Here is a 21,921-nt window from a genome sequence, read left to right on the forward strand (position 1 = left end):
TACCTCAGCTCACAAACTTAATTGGTTCCCAAAAAGTGTGTGTAAGGCGAAAAGTTCATCTACCGAACATTTATTTCCCATAAGAAACCATTAAAAATCAGAATAGTCCATTCCCGTGTCCCCATAAAACATAATTTTCTACTAAATAAGCCTGAAAACTACACAAAATATACCTTATTTTTAAGTGTCCTAGAGAGTTTTGAAAGGTGCTTAGAAATTAAATGTATTATTAAAATAACTGTGCTATTGGATTGTAATTAAAGAAATAAACTGTACCGTATAATAAAGTTGTTTTATTGACCTTTGTGATGGTTGTGGATGTAGTTGCCTCTTGATGATATCCGAGTGAAGTTGCCGTGCATTCTCGGCGATAATACCCTCACTAACACTGTCCCTTGCTTGCTGCTTTTCGTTAATCCAAATCAACATAAGTTTTTCAACCTCTTCTATTGCCCGAGACAGTTGCTTAAACAACACAGAAATAGCCTTAGCGACACGTAGCAATGGTTGACTTAGCATACTGGTAATGGGACCCTAAGTCACACAAACGCACACCTTGTTCATGTTTTTTTAATGATCTCCTTCTTCTGCTTGACTGTCATTTTCTTTTGTGTCCTCTTTGGCTTAACACTAGCCTGTGGTGGGGTGTTTTTCTGTCCCATAATAGCAAAAGTACTCCACTTGATAACAAACCACGTCTGCACTCAAAGAAAGTGAGTGTAGAAAACTAGTCCGCCAGCCATCGTGGCGCTGTGCGGTTTGGTTCGTCGGCCGCAAACTTGTTTGTTAGCCAAGACTATATGCTCGCAAATTTAATGTTCGTGGGCTAAAGCGTTCGTAAGCCGAGGTATCACTATATCTCTAAAATACAAATACCGTCCGTCACCGCCCAATGAAAATCATCTCTCAGAAATGGCTATTTATTGATTCTTTTCCTCTAAAAGAACCCCTTTCTCGATGACATAAGGGCCAACCAAGCAAGCTTCTTGGAGCTGACACCTGATGATGGCGTCAGGGTACTGTTGATACCAATCAAGGTCTTTTTCGCCATATGCTTATTTTCCCAGATGGCTTTTTTTTGTGCCGACCTTGAGAATACGTTTACGCGTGTGTGCATGCGTGAGTCCTTCCGCAGGTATAATTATGAGTCCAGCGCATACTGCTTTTCAGACATCGACGCACGGACGCCACCATGAAGTTCCTGAGTCTGCTAGCTTTGCTCGGAGCAGCATGTAAGAATATTTATTTCACATCCTGCTCTGCATACTCACGAATAGTTTGATCGGCTTTTTGCATCAATATTTCATTGCTTTTGAAAGTTTTTTTTTTACTGTTTGATAGATATTAAGTAGAATAAGAGGTTATCATATTTAAAAATGTCATGCTGTTATATGCTTAGTCAACATGTGTGACTCGAATACACAATGTAAGCACAGACAACCTGGGGTTAATCTGAGGTCAACAGACACAGCAAGTTAAAAACTCATCTTCATCTAGGAGAATCTGGCCTTGGATAGAATTTAGGACTTGGGAAACTCCTTTATCACTGAAGCAATTTACGACTTGAAACTCCTTTACAGGAAGAGCTCATTAGCCAGGTTACAAATTTATCAGTTCATGGAAGAGACAATGTTTTATTGCTTACAGCTGTACGTGCTTAGAATGCCCAGGGGTGTGGTATTCTAATCAAGAAAACTATGTTTTACTAATGTATCACTTAAATTTACATATACTCTCAATAAATGGCTTGGCAGAGGGCTGCAGAATTCAGGCGTATGTCATGAATGGCTACGTCTCCTGCCGGCAGTGAAGACAATCTCTGGGTTGGAGTCTTTGTCCACAGTGTCCGATCGAACATCTCTGAAACTTACATATCTTACTAATGTACATTGGCTATTAAGTTAAATATCACTAATATTTTTTTTTAATCGATGCGGTGATATTCATATAGCGCCCACCCCTCCCCATTTCGTAATGTGAATAACAAAAATATGGTTCATCCTCATTTGCGGTTTTCCAGTGGTCGCTGCCAAGCAGGACGATAAAATTGTCGGGGGCTACGAGTGCCCACGCCACTCGGTCCCTTATCAGGTTTCTCTGAACGCCGGCTACCACTTCTGCGGCGGTTCCCTCATCTCCAGCCAGTGGGTGGTCTCGGCGGCCCACTGCTACAAGTCGTAAGTCTTTGAAATCCAGTCGCCGAAGCAAAGCGCCGTTTGCTGCTAACGATGTGACTTTGGGGCAGTCGCATCCAGGTGCGTCTGGGCGAGCACAACATCGCCGCCAACGAGGGCACGGAGCAGTGGATCGACTCGGCCGTGCTGGTCAAGCACCCGCAGTACAACAGCCGCAACCTGGACAACGACATCATGTTGATCAAGCTAAGCCGCCCGGCCGCCCTCAACAACTACGTCCGCACCGTGCCGCTGCCCTCGCGCTGCGCTTTCGCCGACGAGAACTGCCTGGTGTCCGGCTGGGGCAACATGGCCGCCAATGGCAGTAAGTCAGCCCATAGCCACAGGCAACAAAATCCGGGGTTTCTCGGCCGCGTGATTGGTCCAACGCAACTAAGGAGATATTCCTTAGCTCTTTTTGAATAGCCTCTTGGTGTTAAGCCTGCTAGTGCGTTGCTGTGCCAGGCGTAGAATTCACATTTTAAAAATAGAGTCTGGAGGTTGTGGTCGTAAGTCGGATGTTACCTGTAGTTGAATGGTTCTCATTACATCATGTGTATCGTAGTTTTCTAGCTGCCTAGCTGGCTACCTAGATAGCTATCTATTTTCTGTCTATTGGCTATCTAGCTAGCTGACTATCTGGCTGTGTATCTATTAGCTAGCTAGCTAGCTATCTGGCTGGCTAGCTATCTATTTGAGTTTTTCCGGGTTGAGTAAACACTGGAGCATGTGGCTGCCGCTGCTCACCCACAGAAAAAAATTGATCCTGTGACTAAAGTGACCTTGAGAGTTTATAAATCAAATGTATTATTAAGGAACTACAGTAATACCTCAGCTTACGAACGCTTTACTTTAGGAACTTTTCGCTTTACGAACATTATATTCGCGAGAATAGTTAGCATGCGAACTAGTTTTAGGCAAACGGACCAAGCCACACGGGGCGTCACGGTGGCTGGCGGACTAGTTTTCGGCGGATGAACACCAAACCACACGGTCGAACAGCACCACGGTGGCTGGCGGACTAGTTTTCCCACACCCCCTTCCTTTGAGTGTAGATGTGGTTTGTTATCGAGTGGAGTACTTTTGCTATTATGGGAGCGAAAAAGACCCCACCACAGGCTAGTGTTAAGCCAAAGAGGACACAAAAGAAAATGACGGGCGAGCAGAAGGAGAAGATCATCATAAAACATCAACGAGGTGTGCGTTTGTGTGACTTAGCTGTTCCATTACCATTACGCTAAGTCGACCATTGCTACCATCCGTTGACAACTACCATCACAAAGGTAAATAAATCCACTTTATTATACAGTACAGTTTATTTCTTTCATTACGATCCAATAGCACATTTATTATACATAAAATAAGGTCTATTTTATGTACTTTTAAGGCTTATTTAGTAGAAATTATGTTTTATGTGGACCTGGGAACGGATTATTCTCCTTTTTAATGGTTTTTTATGGGAAGTAAATGTTTGTCAGACGAACGTTTCGCCTTACACACACTTTCTGGGAACCAATTAAGTTTGTAAGATGAGGTATCACTGCTAACACATTAAAGTGAGTTGAGGGCTTTCCTCTGAAATGATTTTTGCTTCTCCGCCTCAGACAACTTCCCCGACCGACTTCAGTGTTTGAGGCAGCCCATCATAGACGACAGGATATGCCAGAACGCTTATCCGCACCTGTTCACTCAGAACATGCTCTGCTCCGGCTTCATGCACGGCGGTGCCAGCAGCTGCCAGGTACACCTGCGTCACTCTTAAACACACAAAACTTGCAACGAATTGATCAATACGGTAATCATGTCCGCAGGGAGACTCTGGCGGTCCTCTTGTGTGCAATGGTGAGCTTCAGGGTGTGGTCTCCTGGGGCTACGACTGCGCCATGAAGGGACACCCCAGCGTGTACGCCCGTGTGTGTCGTTACAACAGCTGGATCAATAACGTCATGAGGAGTCACTAAGTCCTTAAGCAACAGCTCGTTTATGAAATAAACACAATGATTTCCGATGTTTGCTCTCAACTTCATCAAGAACACCCTCACCCCCCAAAATATGGTTTCGTTAGCTTAATGTGATTAGTTCTGTGGAAATACACCCCAATAAACATAACCATTGTGAGAAGTTTCAATGGAACAAAGTATAAAATGAATAATTCTCATTTTTTTTCCTCCCTCACAGCCTATCATGGTGTGTGTGCATAGTTGTATTTGTAAAAATGCTGCCATTTTCATGGTGCAGGTAGAATTTTTGTCTTTTTGTTTCATTGAATGAAACATTTTGACCTTTCTTTGTGTATGTTAAAAAAACTTGTATTGGAAAATGTCATGTAAACGGCAGCACAGACACACCAATAGAAATTTGCCTCTACCCCATTCTTGCTGAATTAAAATCTATTTATTCATTTTGCTCACTAGCAAATTCATGAACGGATCATCGTAAATATTTGTAAAATGTAAATGTTCATTGTTGTTGTTGCGACTCTCAGGTTGCCCCACCAGGGGTCGCTACAATTTGAATAACGTTGAAATTAATGAATGAAAAACTCAGCGAGAAGCCAGATATTTCACATATCCATGAACTTCATTCTTTATGAAAAATAGAATGAATACACATTTTCGCTAATGTTTTAATTTTTTTGATCATACTTTAACATTTTCACCCCAACGTTACGTTTAAAGATAATGGTGCGTTTGTGGTTCAAACTCAGAATTTCAATTGTGTAGTTTGTTCAAAAGTAGGTCCAGTTTATTTATTTGTACTTAAAGACAATAAATAAACACAAACAGTCTTAAGTTAATGTGGTTTTGTTTCTCGCCTTTTATGGTGGCTTCATGTATTCAAGAATTTCCGACATATGTTCTAGAGTTTCCATTGAGTCGTATGCAGTTTTAAACGCAGCTTCTCAATTATGGCTCGTCACAAACGTATGCAGGTGGAGATTTATCGCTCTCGAGTTTCATTTAGTTAGTCACCCAAGGCAAGCTCGGCACAAATGTGAGTTCAAAAATTATATACCAAAATCATTTAACAAGTAAAGAAGACGCATAATTTGTGTATTTTTATTTAAAACTACAGTTAACTTCGAATTACGGGTAATGCTACAGCTAAGATGCTAGCGACGACGACGTAGCTCCAATTAAGCATTTGAAGCCTCTTCTGAACCATGAAAGCAGACAATATCAAAAATGCTTTCAGAAATACACGGTAAATCCTATTTTACAGTTCGTATTCGTGTCAAATTCATGTCTTAATTTTGCAATATAATTGCAAAATTGTTGTGGTTATGTTGGCGCCCACGCGAGGGCGCTGCTGTGTGGCGTGCACTCATTTCTTGTTCTTTTACGTTTTTTTTTTAAAATCAGGGTCCAAAAGCAAGGCTTCAGATTAGAAAAAGAAATCATCTCAATATTGAAGTCAATCCCAGGGTAAAAATGCACTCCTCAGCCGCACACTAAAATTAAGAATGAGAATGCATTTTGCTGCTTTTTAAAAAATGTAATTATTTGGAATGATCTTTTTGCTTTGATTTGATGATGCCGCTTGGATAGGCTGCAGCGAACTTGCCAGCTACCCTTTTATGGATAAGCGGTTCAGATCACGAGTAGATGGATGGATGTTTTTTGTTGTTTTTAAAATGATTTATATTAAATCCAAAAGAGCTCAGCAGTAATTAGTTATTATTGTTCAAAGTAATGTAAAATATTCCTCAAATATCTTGCAAAGGGGCAAGTACCAATACCCCCAAAAAAAGACGGCAGATGGGCCATTTTGACTTGCAAGGGAGGTCATAGCCCATTTGTCCGATTGCCATCAAATTCAAATTTCAAAACCTGTACAGTAGTTTTAATTACAATATCCTGTCTGTAAGAAAAAAATCTGTTTAAAATTAGATATCAAGTAGACAGGATGAACTTAATACAACTATAACTAAGCCATACAGTAGGTTGATGGGAAATTCTCAAATCCAAATTGCCAGTCCATCGCCTATGAGTGCAGTGGTGGTCAGCCATTTTGAATGAAAGCATCCATTTTGGGGTCATTGGTAGTCATTTTCGGGGCTTCTTCCTTTAAAAAACGGCTAGATTTTTTTTATTGTTATGCAACGTATACGAGAGAGTTCTGTGATGTTAATTTTGTTTTCATCACTAGATGTAGCTGACGCAGAGGCTCCATTTTGCTTTGGAACCGACATTTCTGACCATTTGGGGTCCTTAAAGTGGAAGCTTGCCGGCCAAGTTGGATGATGCGACGTAAAACTCGGCTCTCTTCTTGAAGATCCAAATCAAAGTCCTTTGTTTGCAAAAAAATATCGCCAAACCGACCAGACCCAAAGTCCGCATACGCCCCCCCCCCCCCCTGCCCGCTCCAAATGTTCATTGGAGATGGAATTTTCCTTGAAGGCTTCTGACCTCATGCATGTCTTTACCGCTTAGCATCTAGCGTTGTCGTGTAGCGTGTGAAAGTGCGTGTCTCCACTCAGATGTATGTGCACACACATACAGAGCAACCCTGTGCTCTCTGCAGCCCGTCGATTTTTCTTCCCCTCCCCCCCACAGTCGTCGTCTCTCCCCTTTTTGTCCCCCTCGCCCTCTCTGTCTGGCTCTCTCTCTCTCTCTCTCACACACACACGATTTATTTCCAGTGAGGGCGAGCGAGGCAGATGCGTGGTGAGAGAGCGAAAAGCAAGGAATGAAACGAGCAAGCCAGTGGAGGGGGGGAGAAAGTCGACAGGATTAGAGTTCAAGTGCACGTGAAGAAAATGGACTGAGAAGACAGCAGCCCGACAGGAAAAGGAACCTTTCTTTCCTCCTCCTCTTCCTTTTTCCCCACCTCTGCTCTCGGCGGAAGGAGTGAAAACGAGGAAAAGAATTCGATATTCCCTCTTTCTGCCCTTCTCGCCTCCTCCCTTTTCTCTCTCTTTTTTTCCACCCCCTTTTCCCTTCCCACCTCTTAACACACACACACTTCTTCTCACTCTTTTCCCTCACGCTTTCTTACTATCACCCCCCCCCCCCCCACCCGTCCAAGAGCCAACGCGACGGGCTTTTTTCCTTCTTTTTGCAAGGTAGGGCGAGCTCGGTTGCCATTCGATTATCACCCCTCAATTTCCCCTGAGAGATTCCTTCCTTGTTGGGGGGGGGGGGGGGGGGGGGGGGCTGAAATGGAACGCGTGGTCATGCAGAAGAAAGAGGAGTACGAGTACCGGGACTGACTGAAGATAATTGGAAGGGAGGAAAGAAGAAAATTAATACAAATAAAAAAAATCCAGGGGGGGGGGGGGGCTGATTTCAAGAAATGGAACCTGACTTTTTCGTCTTCTTCTTCTTCTGTGGTGACCATCTCATTCATCAGTGAGTATTCCGCCTGCTTTCCAAAATGTCCCTCCCTCCCTCCTTACTTGCGTCCGTCACATCCCGCGTTTAGCCAGCCGGACGATGGTGACCGCAACCCCCACCTCTGTATAACTATGAAAAAAACAACATTTTTTGACTTTATTCTCTTTTTTTCCCTCCCCCCCCCATGTGATGTCGTCTCCGTCATGCGGCGTTTGGCTTCTGCTTTCCTCGCTTGCAGTAACTCGTCAAGGTAAGACTTGAGTGATGGCTAACCAGTTTCGTTCAAAAAATATCGAATAATAATCCTTTCAAAATATGTATTTGGCTCCCAGGTCTGATGTAAGGATTTCCGCAGAAATGCTCTTTTCCTGTTATTGTCTCTTTTCACTTTCCCCGCCGTCATACGACATTCGCGTTTAGCCAAGCTGTGCGGGGAAGAGAGAGGGGGGGGGGGCTTTTGTTCGGCATTGTGTCCTGACCGTAACCTTTCCCTGAACTTGGCCTACAAGAAAAAAATTCTGTGCCAACCTTTCCCAACTACGTCGTCACAAATTCGTGTATCCTATCCGACTGTACTTGTCATCTGTGAATCCATTCCCGAGGGGGTTTTGGTGCCCCCCCACCCCACCTCACTCTTACCTCCTCCAACGCCAACCCCCCCCCCCTCCCCCAGGTTATGAAATATTACAGCAGACAGACCTGCTGTTATGTAATCTTACATAACGGTGGTGGTGCTGGCTCGTGATCCGGCAGCGGGTGGGGGTCGGGGGGGGGGGGGGTTCTGGGAGTAGAAAGCTATACGGGTCTGCGAATGGAATGCACTCAGCAGCGGGGTTGAGGATAAAGGCAAATACCTGGGCCTGAAAGAGATACCCCCCACATACAGACTCGGCCAGGAGTGAAGCCTTTTTTTTTATTCTTAATTTTTGTATTTTTCGTCAGCCTAACAAATCGACAATTTCCCGTCTTTTTTTTTAATTATTATTATTTTTTAACATTTGTACAGAATGGTGACTGTCCCCCAGAATTCCAAGTATGGCATCCCCAAAATCCCAAAAGTCATCGTAAGTCGGCCATTTTGATTTGAAGCGGCCATTTTAGAGACGTTTTGGGCGTAACGAGGTTACCTTCAATAGCAGAGGTTTTATGTTCGATTGCCATCAAATTTGAAATTGGGTGAAGAACCAGACTTCCACTGAGGAACATCGATTGTGCTGTGGAAAATGAACCTAATTCACTTCATCAATGATGGATAACTGTTTTGGGCCATCTCTTATTGAACAGATGATGGTGCCACAAAATGGACAAGTGTTTGTCCATTCTGAGGGGTTTTGGCTCACATCCGCGGCTCCTTTGGAAGACAAACAACAAGCAATGTGTCTGATTGCTTTTAAATTTGAAGCCGGTGCACGTAGCCGACAGACGGCCGACGCCAAATGGGACTCTTTTGTTTTGTCGCCTGAGACTCGGTCGGCCATGTTGATTTGATACGGACATTTTTTTTTGTCAGGAGGTCCTTGAAAGTAACTTATGCTGAAAATGTGGTCTTGTTTTTTTTATGGAATTTGTGATGCACATTGAACAGATAGAACGAGCATGCACCTCTGAAATACAGTGATACCTCGGTTCACGAACCCCTTGGCTTACGAACCTTTCGGTTTACGAACGTTAAATTTATGAAAATTTTACCTTGGTATACAAACTTTTTTTCGGGATACACACGGAACTGCCTCAAGGAAGTGACGAGCCCGTTCTTCTAACAACAAAATGGCAGCCGACTGTTTTTCTCCTCTATTCCCCGCCCCAGTCTTCGGTTAAAGCCGCGTGATTGGTCAAGAATGCCGCAGTGAGAGGGGAGGGGGGGGGGTTTACAGATAGAGAGAGACAGTGAAGCCGTTCTCCAAAAAGAAAATGGATTCTGACTTTTTTGTCCTCTATGCCCCGCCCCCAGTCTTCGGTTAAAGCCACATGATTGGTCAAGAATGCAGCAGTGAGGGGAGGTAGTTTAAACATTAAAGACACAGGCAGACGACAGTGAGAGAGTTTCAAGTTTGATAGTTCAAAGGCAGAGTGTAGACTGCAAGGTTAAAATATCCCATCAATCAGGCTCCACAAACAACCCGCACAAGCCATCTGTACACTTGATGCAAAAAGCTATCAACCCAGTTAAACAGAACACAATTGATGAAGAACTAGATAAAAGTTTCATCTAGAACTGTTTCATGTCATCACAAAGAGGGCACAGCAAGTCCTGAAGAATGAATGTCTCTCTGTGTCTTTGTTTTGTCATATTGTCTCTATGCTGTCATATTATTTGTTATTTAGTTTTTTTTTGTTCTTTTGACTTCAAGACGGCGCCCCGAGAGTGGCTGCCTTTCCAGCAGCTCATGTATTTTGTTTTTCTACTTTCATTCCTTTCATCACTTTGCTGCTGTGAAATGTAAATTTCTCCACTGTGAGACTAATAAAGGCAAATCCAATCCAATCCAATCCAAAATTATCGCAGAGAAAGCACCTACAAGGGGTCATTCCTCTAGATGGTGAAAAAAGAAGTTTACGGTCCTTATCAAATGTTTAATGGTGAGGAAACCGGCCACTCCAGTCCATCAAGCCGCCAACGACCATCACAAAGGTAAATAAACCGACTTTATTATATAGTACAGTTTATTTATTTATTTATAGTACCATAGCACATTTATTATACATAAAATAAAGTATATTTTGTGTGGTTTTAAAGCTTTGACAATTAGAAAGTAAAAAATTATATTTTTGGGGGACCTGGGAACAGATTATTATCATTTTAATGGTTTTCTATGGGAAATTATTTTTTAGGATAGACACTTTTCGCCTTACACACTCTGTCTGGGAACCAATTAAGTTCGTAAGCCAAGGTATCACTGTACTGTGCGTTTTTTTTCATATCTGCAGTCGACGCACATATTTTGGTCCAAACTAGAGAAGGAGGAATACAAACACCGGCAGCAGCCGTGTCACTTTTTCCTTGTCACCTTGTGATTTGTCACTCTGTAATTGTTTGCGCTGTTGTGTCAGGCGAGTGCAAACAACAACCCGTTCAGTGTTTTTTCTTTTCTCCACCCCACCCCATTTCTTCCCGGGAGTGTGGTAACACTCAAGTGTCAAGGGATGTTGATGTTGATGTTGAAAAGTAATTGTTGGATGACGTGGCGTTATCATTCCAACGTGATGCTTATCTCATGGAGTGTTTGTTGATTGTTTTTTTTTTTTTTTTCAGTCTGAAACTCCAAAGCCAAACATTCGGAAGCTGAGATTTGCATCAGGTAAGAACCTCTTCGCACTATGCCCCCCCCCCCCCCAAAAAAAAAAAAAAAAGTGGCATTGATTTCAATAACTCCTTGATTATGTTTCTTGAACATTTCAATTGCAAAATACAGTGATACCTTGGCTTAGGAACTTAACTGGTTCCCAGACAGTGTGTGTAAGGCGAAAAGTGTGTAGCCTAAAAATTAATTTCCCAAAGAAACCATTAAAATGAGAATAATCTGTTCCCAGGTCCCCATAAAACATAATTTTCTAATTTTCTAAGCCTTAAAACTACACAAAATAGGCCTTATTTTATGTACAATAAATGTGCTATGGTATTGTAATTAAAGAAATAAACTGTACTGTATGATAAAGTCGTTTTATTTACCTTTGTGATGGTCGTTGATGGAATGGAGTGGCCGGTTTCATCAGCATTAAACACTTGATGAGGAACGTAACCTTCTTCTTTCACCGTCTTGAGGAATGATCCCTTGTCGGTGCTTTCTCTGTGATAATTTTATCTAGTTCATCATTAATTGTTATCTGTTTAGCTGGGTTGATAGCTTTTTGCATCAAGTGTACAGATGGCTTGTGCGAGTTGTCTGTGGAGCCTGATTGATGGGATATTTTAACCTTGCAGTCCACACTCTGCCTTTGACCTATCAAAGTTGAAACTCTCTCTGTCGTCTGCCTGTCTCTTTAATGTTTAAACCACCTCCCCTCACTGCTGCGTTCTTGACCAATCACGTGGCTTCAACCGAAGACTGGGTGCGGGGAATAGAGGACAAAAACAGTCGGCTGCCATTTTGTTGTTAGACGAACGGGCTTGTTCGCGAACGACACATCACTCAAAAGTTGGCATATGAAAAAAGTTCGTATGCCAAGGTTAAGTTTGTATGCCAAGGTAAAATGTTCATAAATTTAACGGTCGTGAACCGATAAGTTCGTAAGCCAAAGGGTTCGTAAAACTGTGAAAGCGTCGAAGTGCAAACGGAATTGATGTGAAAAGGTCGTGGCCATTCAGCCAATGAAAATCTTGGCGACATTTTATTCGTCATGTGCCAATGGGCGGCGTGGAAATGTCTTCTTGCAGCTGCGTTGACGGACGTGTATGACACATTTTTCAACAAATTGACCTCTTCTCATGTCCCAATATAAGACAACCCCAAAAATGTTTTGCCTCGCTCGCCAATTTCGACGATTGAAAAAAAAAATGAGCGCGAGGCATCGACCACGACTCGCATCGGCCACGACTCGCGTTGCATTCGGCGTATTTGTGCTGATGTCACCCCGCGTGCCCCCTCGCCGCAGCAAAGCTGGCTTGCACAATAGAGCTTTTCTTGTGTGATGATATTTTCACCATGTGTTTCTGCACAATCCACCCCACGCCCCCCCTCCAAACACACACGCATTGTCTCCGGGTGCACACATGAGCTGTTGATTCATTCACACGAGCTCTGACCGTGTGCCTTGACTTATATTTCCGTAGCCGAAATTATTTGCAGTCACTGAGCATCTTTGGAATGTCGGCCATTTTTATTCCATTCTCATATTAGTCCGCATTGATGTGTCCAATTTTATTTATTTGTTTATTTATACATATCGACTTGATCGACATAAAGGCCGCCCAAGAGGAAACCGTAACTACAATATGGCCCGAGGCAAAAAAATGACTTTGACACACTTGAGATCAGTACAGCTTTTGAGTTGATGATAAAGACTAGGGGGTGACTCTTGGCATGTCACCTTGATTATTGGATATTATAGTGACACCTCGGTTTACGAACCCCTTGGCTTATGAACTTTTCGGTTTACAAACGTTACATTTATGAAAATTTTACCTTGACATACGAACTTTACCTTTGCATACGAACTTTTTTCGTACACGGAGCTGCCTCAATGAGTGATGTGTCGTTCGCGAACGAGCCCGTTCTTCTAACAACAAAATGTTTTTTGTCCTCTATTCCCCGCCCCCAGTGTTCAGTTAAAGCCACGTCATTGGTCAAGAACTCAGCAGTGAGGAGAGGTGGTTTAAACATTAAAGAAACAGGCAGACGACAGTGAGAGTTTCAACTTTGATAGTTCAAAGGCAGAGTGTAGACTGCAAGGTTAAAATATCCCATCAATCAGGCTCCGCAAACAACCCGCACAAGCCATCTGTGCACTTGATGCAAAAAGCTATCAACCCAGCTAAACAGAACACAATAGATGAGGAACTAGATAAAATTATCACAGAGAAAGCACCTACAAGGGATAATTTCTCCAGATGGTGAAAGAAGAAGGTTACGTTCCTCATCAAGTGTTTAATGCTGATGAAACCGGCCACTCCCTTCCATCAAGCCATCGACCATCACAAAGGTAAATAAAACACCTTTATTATACAGTACAGTTTATTTCTTTAATTATAACACCATAGCACATTTATTATACATAAAATAAGGTATATTTTGTGTGATTTTAAGAAAAAATAAATAAATTAAAAGGTAGAAAAATTATGTTTTATCGGGACCTGCGAACGGATTATTCTCATTTTAATGGTTTCCTATGGGAAATGAATTTTTGGGATAGACACTTTTCGCCTTACACACTCTGTATGGGAACCAATTAAGTTCGTAAGCCAAGGTAACACTGTATTAGAGTCTGTCTGTCTCTGGGGGGGGGAAGCAAAAAAATCCATTCCTATTCAGTTCAAGTCAGCATCACTCATGGTTTTTTCCATGGGTGTATACCCGTCTACCATCGGTGTACTCTACGTATAAAATAGCGGGATTCCGATACTACATGATTAATTATATCCTACAATCACGGTCTCGTGACCCGAAACATTGCCGCTTCACCCTCGCATCGGTTGGTCACGGCTTAACCAATCCTGGACGAATGCGTCCGGGGGGGGGGAGAATTCCGCAGCCCTGCGCCACTCCGTCACCCGAACGGAGCCTACCACTTATTTATTTATGATTAATATTATTGAATTTATTTGAGTGCAGTCATCGTCCCCGCCGCCTCGCCATTCTCCTTGCCTTTCCACGTCTTTTGTTTGTCGGCTGCGCCGTCTTTCTTTGTCTGTCGCCGTGCGTTAATCCGCCTGCCGTGCAGTCACGCAATCCAGCGGGATTGTCCTAGTTTGACCCGCGCTCGCTGCTCGTTCCAAGCGTCGTCACGCGTCGGATCGTGATGCATTGAGGTCGACCTCCCCCCCCTCCTCCTTTTAAAAAAAAAATATTTCTTCATCTTACTTGTCAGAAGGGTAAAAACAAGAAGCTCATTGGATAGGGTGGGTCTTTTTATGTCCATTTGTTAACACCTTTTAACTAAATGATTGCTTACATTGGGCTCAATTTTAAATTTGAATAAAAACAAATGTTGGGTGGATAATCTGACCCCACCAACTCCCCCATCCATACGTCCGATGCCCCGTTGTGCTTGGCGTTGGTGATTTAAGCACATGCGGGCAGAGGGACTTGATCCTCACTTGATATGATCTGATTGTATTCCCACGCGAAGGACATCGGAAAGCCACGCCGGCTGACGGCCCCCCCTGACCCCAACCCTCCGCTCCAATTTGACACACATGAAATCTTCACATGGCCGCCGACTTCCTTTGACACATGTGGAGTCTGCGGCATTTAAACGGCACAATCGACAGCCCCATCTGGTGACCGAACGCCTTCTTCACCTTTACACCACCGAGTCAAAACATGTGACAGCGATTTATGGCCATTTTTTTTACGTAACGACTCTCCAATGTTTGTTCGTTGCGATGCCAACCCGCATCGTCATGCTGGCAAAATACCCTTGTGCGCTGTCACGAGTTGCTGTCACGAGTCCATTTTGACACCTGTGACATAAACGATGTACAGCAACCATTTTCCCAGTGGCTCCGCCCCCGCCTGTCTGAATTCATTTGTTCCCTATCGACCCTCTGCCGCAATGAACCAATACAAGGACTCGCACGACAAACCTCCCCAGGTGAGTTCCACTGAGTGGCAGACGGACGGCCTTCAGACGGACGGCCTTCAGACGGACGGCCTTCAGACAAACTTAATGACATTCAAAGGATTCCATATCGATCGGAAAAGCTGGAGCGAGATGAGAACACAATGTGACGGCCACCGGGGCGACGATTGCAGCTGCCCCCCCCCCCTTCCCCCGTTTTACAAGCCAGCACATTCGTTGAGGCGACGGCGGCGTTTCACGTTGGCACGTCACCCTCAGCATCTTTGAACTTGACACAATCTGACGTCGGATGTGGACGGGGTATTGGGGGGGGGGTCCACCTTCGAGTTAGGTCGTGTGTTCCTTTGGAATTTGAAGTTGAGGCAGTGGGCGTCCTCAACTTGAAAGTCGGCCATTTTGGTTATAAGCTGCCACCTTGACGGACTTCCGCTAGAAATATTGATTTCCTTTATGTGAATGTCATTTGAGTTGAATTATTTTGTTTTCGGTTCAAATTGGAAATTGTTGAAAGCCCCCTCACCTAATTGAAAGTGTCTGCATTCAAGCGCTTCATGACGCCGGATGTTGTCTTAGGCCGCACGGAGGCAAAGCTGCTATTTATGGTGTTTAAATTTTACATTTACCATCCCGGGCTTCTATTTTTCCAGCGATGCATTATTCATTAGCGCTATCCTTAACTGCCTGCGCTTTACGTGTGCCCCCCTCCCCCTCCTGGCCCCCCTTCTCCTCCCGTGCGCACGTCACGCCATTATCTCCCACTTAGTTAATCCTTTTCATACTCGTGCGCTGCGTGATGTCTCTTATGTTTTCTATTCAGCGCTAGGCGCTAATCAGGGAGTGAGGGGAGCGTTTGTCCGTTGCAATTTAATTAAGGACGTCGCGCTCGCCTCTAATGGCGATTCGGCGGCAGCACAAGCGTGATGGGAGCCCCGTTTGTGTTGTTTTGCAATGGGATGTTTGGGAGTTGTTTGTGTACGGCGGTTTCAACGCCTTTGTTGTTGTTTGCTTTTTTTGCTACGCCGCCGCACGCTGCTAACAATACGCGCAATGCTTGCAGGAATGCGGCGTTCAGGCCAAGATGCCCCACACCCCCAGTCCCGCCCCAGCGAGGACGGCCTTGGGAAAGTCTGCAAAAGACGGTCGTGGTTCACCAGGTACTTTGCTCAAAATGACATTGAACAGCAAAAAAAAGAAGGAACATACATCAACGGAGCATTTTCACACGCACAACCCGGTAGCTCTTGACAACTGTGCCCTAGCAACCGGCGTGGGGGCATCATGCCAAGTCATTGAGTTTGCCTACTGGTGCGTTCCCATGGCAATGCCTTTCTGCCTTTGTAAATAACGGACGAGCGCAAGGGGAAATGTGATTGGTTCAATGCTTCCGTACCAAAACGGCACAACAGGGGAAAGAAAAGTAATGAAAGACAATTTGGAAGAATTGATGGACAAAATATTATTCACATCAGTCTGTGATTCAGATATTTGGAGGCCAGCAGAGAAGGCCTTGCGCCACCACTGCGTAATACCATGACAAAAATGTTTTTTTTTTTTGTCTTCCTCCTGAAAATGTTTAATTATCTTTAAGTCGCCTCTGGATGACATACGGTCACATCACCCAAAACATTGGACACGAAACATTTGCCAATCTTGGCTTTGAAAGCTCTTCTCACGATCCCTTGACACCGGCCTGCACGCTGGCGCCGGGCGCTTCCCACACACGATCCATCCAGTGCTTTGCCAGCCTGGCTCGATGGCATTGGCACAGCCATGCCGCATTCAAGCGTGGTTTGACTATGAATGAGACCGGCGTGTTTTTTTTTTTGTGTTTTTTTTGGGGGGGGGTGCGAAGAAAGACACCAAATAGGTTGTCACAGTCACCAAAAAAAAAAAAAGGTTTTGGTTGCTCAGAACGGTGAGCTGGCGAGGGGAAAAAAGGAGGCGGCAGGGGTGGTCGCTTGGCGAGGTGAACGGGTTTGCGCTCCAATAAAAGAAGTCTCTGTGAGGCGGACGCAGCTGCCGTACTCAACACCTACTTGCACTCCATCATGTGAAGCTGGACGGCACAATGGCGGCACAATAGCGGGAGTCGGAGATGCGGGCGCTACCCCACCGCGTGCGTTGTTTGTCTCCGGGCGGGAGTGGATGAAGCGCTATTGTGATTTTGCCGCATTGTGCTTAGTTGAATAGGAGGCCGCTGCCCCCCCCACCCCTAGCTAACTAACTCCGATAAGGCAAATCAATGACTCCTGCGGCAGGCTGTCAAAACACACGTTGACCGCTAATGGATGACAGTTTGGCTAAGTCGCGCGTCGCAGATTTGCTTACTTGGAATGCTTGCGTTTTTCTTTTCCATAAGGGGGCAGCATTTCCCCTTTTGTCCATGTTAGCACTTTGTTCCAGCTTCAGCTGTTTTTAAAGCGCTATATAAACCAATATGGATGTATTGCATTGTATTTTGGAACGCTGACCTCATTTCAAGCTCATATAACTCCAGACTCCTATAATTTAGGAATTAACCTTTTTTTCTGATGAAAGAAGAGAGTCTAAGGTTTCTTACGCTGCATTGAATGTTGATGTAGTCCTAAAAGTCAATATTCTGTAGGTCCTGGAATTCGAGTGACAATGACAAAATCCCTGGCACTGGAGAGGACACATTTTTGCACGTGTCTGTCATTGAAGGAGTTAAGTGCTTGCCTTTGTGATCCAACAGAGGGGAAGAAAAAAAGTAGTGAAGTCTTTTCACATAATTTTACATGATTTGTTGGTAGTTAATTAAGCAACAAAAACATAAACAAACTGAGGAGACATTTGGGAGCCAAAAGAGCTGGATCTTTTTAGTGAGCCGAGCGAAAAGAACCGGCTCTCTGAAAAGAGCTGGAATTCCCAACACTACAACACGACAATTATGGGCAATGTCAAACTATATTCTCTTTTGTTCTCATCAATGGTGGCGAAGGTAGAAAATTTGAAAGATTTGAAAGATTTGAAACGTCTCTGAAAAGTCAAGTCAAGAGGAAGAAAAAAAAGGCGCTCTGCGGAGTGAGGTAGTTGGTTGTATTGTTTCGCATCATAAGCACCCTGGAGATAACTGTACAACCTTCTAGCTTTCCCTGCGGTGTCGCACACTCATCTCAACTTACCCGCATTTTTTTGGGGAAGGATGAAGACCCAGTCAAGAACATAAGCTTCAAAAAAGTGTGTGTGTGTGTGTGTGTGTGTGTGTGTGTGTGTGTGTGTGTGTGTGTGTGTGTGTGTGTGTGTGTGTGTGTGTGTGTGTGTGTGTGTGTGTGTGTGTGTGTGTGTGTGTGTGTGTATCTGGAAGAGAGAGAGACATGAACTCGTATAGCCGCGCCCTCAGCCGCCACCGCCTCTCCCTGTGCCCCCCCCGCACCCCCTACTCTGTGTCTGGCGAGTGGCTCAGACGCTCAGTATCCGCATTGCGTTGGGGGTGGGGGGTTAAAAAAAAGAGCGTATATCAGCAATTTGTGCAGGGCTCCGCTCTCTCACACACACATACACGCTCAAAGCTAAGCATCTTGCAAAATGCACCATCACAACTCGTTGACGCCATCTTTGTTCACTTTCATGTCTTTGTCAGGAATTAATTGAAACAAGATTATATTCGATTAAATTCACCTTTATTAGTCTCGCAGTGGACAAATGCACCGTTCATGGCAGCAAACCGATGAAAGGTTAAGAGAAGAAGTCCAACAAAATTTCGGAGCTCACCAGGTTTTACTTTCAGCATCATTGACCTAGAACAGGGGTCCCCAAACTTTTTCCTGTGAGGGCCACATAACATTTCCCTTCTGTGATGGGGGGCCGGTGTCAGTTTGTAACAGAAAAAGTGTGACGATCGTAGGGGAGCTTAAAAAAATGTTTTCCAGAAAGACACACATAACCACACATAAACACTATTAATGAAATAAACAATAACGAAATAACACTCTCTGAGTTCTTCACAGAAAATAAAAAATCAGGAAATAAATAACGCTATTTATGAAATAAATAAGAACTAAATAACTCTGGGTTCTTCATAGAAAAACAGGAAATAAATAACACTATTTATGAAATAAAGACGGCGGCCAGACAGGACGTCACACCTGCAAAAAAAAAAAGTGGGGAAGGGTTTACCGCGGATGAGAGAGAGAGAGAGAGAGAGAGAAAGGGAAAAGAGAGAGAGAGTGAGTGAAAAACGGGGGTGAAAATGAGAGGAACGGCTGAGACGGAGCAGAGGGAGGCGGGGACGGAACAAGACAAGAAAGAGCAGTCCATGGTGATGCTGCATGCTTGCATAAGTGTGTGTGTGTGTGTGTCTGCATGGTAGGTGACACCGATTTATGAAATGGGGTGCCCATCGATGTCGGGGGGGGGGGGATGCTGTAGCGCTCGATAGTGGCGTCTCACACGTGCGTGCTAGTGTCTACTACCGTGCCTTCTTCAAGTCAGACGAGCAAGACCAAAAAAAGAAAGAAAAAAGAAAGACAGCGCATAGATCTCATTTGACCCCCCTTCCCCCTCCTCAGATGGGATCAAGCTGTCTGTCGCTTGAAGTTGACAAACGACGGGTGTTTTCAATGTACGAATTGACCGTTGGCGTGGTCGCCTTTCTTTTTTGATGGCTTCTGTTGGAGATTCGCCATTTCAAATTGCGGCCGCGGCAGTTCGCTGGTGAGCGAGTGAGAGAGAGGAGGGGGCTCGTAAAACTGGGCCAGACAAAAGAATGGAGGATGGAGCGCCGGGTGAATCATGGCAGCGTGCCCGCCACGGGGCCCGTCACGTACGTTCGACTGGCGGGGAGCGCAAAGAGCGGGCGGGGGTTATCTTATAAAAATCTTTTCAGCAGCGGTCCCAACTTGTTTGTTTCTTGTTACAGTTGCCCCGACAAAATGGCGGACTGCGGCAGCGACCATTCCGTCGGAGTCTTCTTCACCCGGCGGGCACCTCACTCTTCTCCTGAACCGCAGTGTGCTTCCTTGTCCCTGAGACCCTTAACCTGTGGTGATGTGAACGCTCACAGGTGAGGTCCTTGGGAACAAAGACGCACGCAAAAAAATAATACACGAAAACAAAAAAAAAAAGCGTGGGCAAACTAAAATGGCAAAATAAGTTTCCAAAATGGACCAGCGGAGATGACGTGGATACCCACCGACCAAAGGGGCAAATTGGGGGCAGAAATTGTGTGTAAATAACATGTCACTCACTGTTATGCGGCGAGACAGCAAGCAGGTGGAAAAAATGATAAAAGTTCACTCAGCCAGATCCAGGAAGGATATTTTGAGTTTTCTTTCTTTGAAGTCGCAATGGATGTCGGTTTTCGGCAGACCACAGGTAACACTGCTCTCCAGGCTGTCCTTTCTCCTTCTTCTTCCTTCCTGAAGTGACTTCCTCAGTCTAGTTTTAAAAGACAACCGACGTCACTTTTTTGTTTTTTAACTGACACTAGAAAAACGTTTTATAGCATCTAAAATATCTAAAACACGCAGTATGATATTTTTAGTCAAATGCAAAACATAAAATAAAAATGACTTAAAGTGTCCAAAATCTGCAAAAAAATGAGCTGCGAATTGGGCATTTTCAGAAAGTCCCGCCCCCTGTTCGTGACGTCACGCCAAGACGTCTTGCATTGCTAGTGAATCAAAACAATGGCATCAGATTCAGAGAATATGCTTTCTTGTTCCACATCCAGTTATGAATATGATTCAAATAGTTCTGAAGAGGAAAGCATACATGTTTGCAATCGATTAAAGAATTTATTTGTGCCATTTTGAGGCAACATTGGGGGAAAATCTCTCACCCAAAAAAAGAGGCACAAAATGGCGAGCTCCTGTGGCCACCTCCGCTTCCACAGGCTGATAAATTCCTTATATGGCGCTTGGACGCCCTCTTCTGGGTGCACCATGATGTCCCCAGACCAAACAAGTACAGCAAAATACATTGACGTGATGGAAGGACCGCTACAATGCGTCTTTTTTACGGTAAAGGGCGGTCCTTTAGTGACGTCACGTACAGACTTGTCATCAACTCAAAAACAAGACTGTCTGAATATTCAGCGCGAGTCTTAAAACGTAAAATATAGCTATACGCGGTGGAATCTTTGTAAAATACGCTCAGTAGAAGTCATTTGAAGCCATTTTAGAAATTATGGACACAACTTGTCCGGAGACGTCGGTTGTCCTTTGGAGGTGGTTCACCTTAGCTTCTGGCCAATCAGGTCCCAGCAACAATTGGCCATTCCCAGGTGGTTGCAATCACCTTCCCAGAGACAATTCGCGGTCGCCCGACTCTACTGTTTTGGATGGGCAGAAATGCGCACCTTCCTCCCATCCAAAAATCCAGAAAACACAAAATTATTTAACATTTCTTTTGGCATCATGACACTCACTCTCTTCAAAAGCTTCAAAGTCATCTCAGGTCAACAAACTAAGAAGCCAAAGTCCCATCATCTTAAAATGACGTACCGTCTTTGCTTTCACTCATTTGTGTTTCTAGTTCCATCATTCTTACAAGCTGATATTGAATTATAGATTTACACCCCAGGGCAGCGGAATGAGGTAAATCCAGTCGTATGTGTTGTTCTCATTTTTCTTATTTGTGCGTGCGAGCGTGCGATTCCTTTTCTTGCTGTGAAATAATCGTTCAAACCTGCAAATAAAACAAAAGGGCCCGTTGACAAACATCTCGCCTGTTGATTGAACTCAGCGACACCCGGACGGTCACTCCAGGCAAGCTTGTGGCGTCACCGACCACAAGCCACTCCTCTCCGCCATCCCCTCGGCATCGACGAAGTACCTGGAGCGAGAAGTTCGTCACTTGGACTACCTCTCGCAATTTGACCTCGAGTTTCGCCACGTCCAGGGGGCTCAAAACTAGGTCGCAGACGCCCTTTCTCAAACCAGTTTCCCGACGATCTTGACTACGACGAGATGGCAGCAGACCAGGTACGAGAAGGTCTGGACGACCATGCCAACGACCCCAACATCATCGCTGACCTCCTCCCTAACTCTGGCTGCACAATCCTGTGCGTCCAGTCCGACGGCATCCCTCGACCACTGGTTCCCGACTTCAGATCCAGGAGGGGAGCCCTGTGGTGTCACCGGTGCGCACCGCGGCATTGATGTCTTTCAAGCCCTTGATCTCTTTGATGTGCGTCTCAGCCTGACGCATGT

The 21,921-nt window shown here is 44.6% G+C and overlaps 1 protein-coding gene and 1 long non-coding RNA gene across 5 annotated transcripts; both read left to right on the plus strand.

The window, feature by feature from the left end:
• The first annotated feature begins 1,088 nt into the window (after nt 1-1,088).
• LOC148882888 (trypsin-like) lies at nt 1,089-4,182 on the plus strand. Its single transcript, XM_089023738.1, has 5 exons — nt 1,089-1,232; nt 2,021-2,177; nt 2,246-2,499; nt 3,779-3,915; nt 3,986-4,182. The coding sequence occupies exons 1-5, from the start codon at nt 1,193-1,195 to the stop codon at nt 4,133-4,135; spliced, it is 738 nt and encodes a 245-aa protein (XP_088879864.1). The 5' UTR covers nt 1,089-1,192; the 3' UTR covers nt 4,136-4,182.
• A 2,678-nt stretch (nt 4,183-6,860) lies between these two features.
• Nucleotides 6,861-21,798, plus strand: LOC148882889 (uncharacterized). 4 transcript variants are annotated; one of them, XR_016118685.1, is made up of 6 exons: nt 6,861-7,239; nt 7,357-7,525; nt 7,749-7,760; nt 10,764-10,809; nt 15,807-15,903; nt 19,629-21,429. It is a non-coding gene; the product is annotated as an uncharacterized LOC148882889 (long non-coding RNA). The 4 variants fall into 4 exon arrangements; XR_016118683.1 differs by adding an exon at nt 21,784-21,798 and having other exon boundaries at nt 6,884-7,525; nt 19,629-21,693; XR_016118682.1 differs by having other exon boundaries at nt 6,878-7,525.
• The last annotated feature ends 123 nt before the right edge of the window (nt 21,799-21,921 follow it).

This window comes from Hippocampus bargibanti, linkage group LG20 (assembly GCF_051943395.1).
Source record: "Hippocampus bargibanti isolate YZ-2025 linkage group LG20, ASM5194339v1, whole genome shotgun sequence".
NCBI lineage: Eukaryota > Metazoa > Chordata > Actinopteri > Syngnathiformes > Syngnathidae > Hippocampus > Hippocampus bargibanti.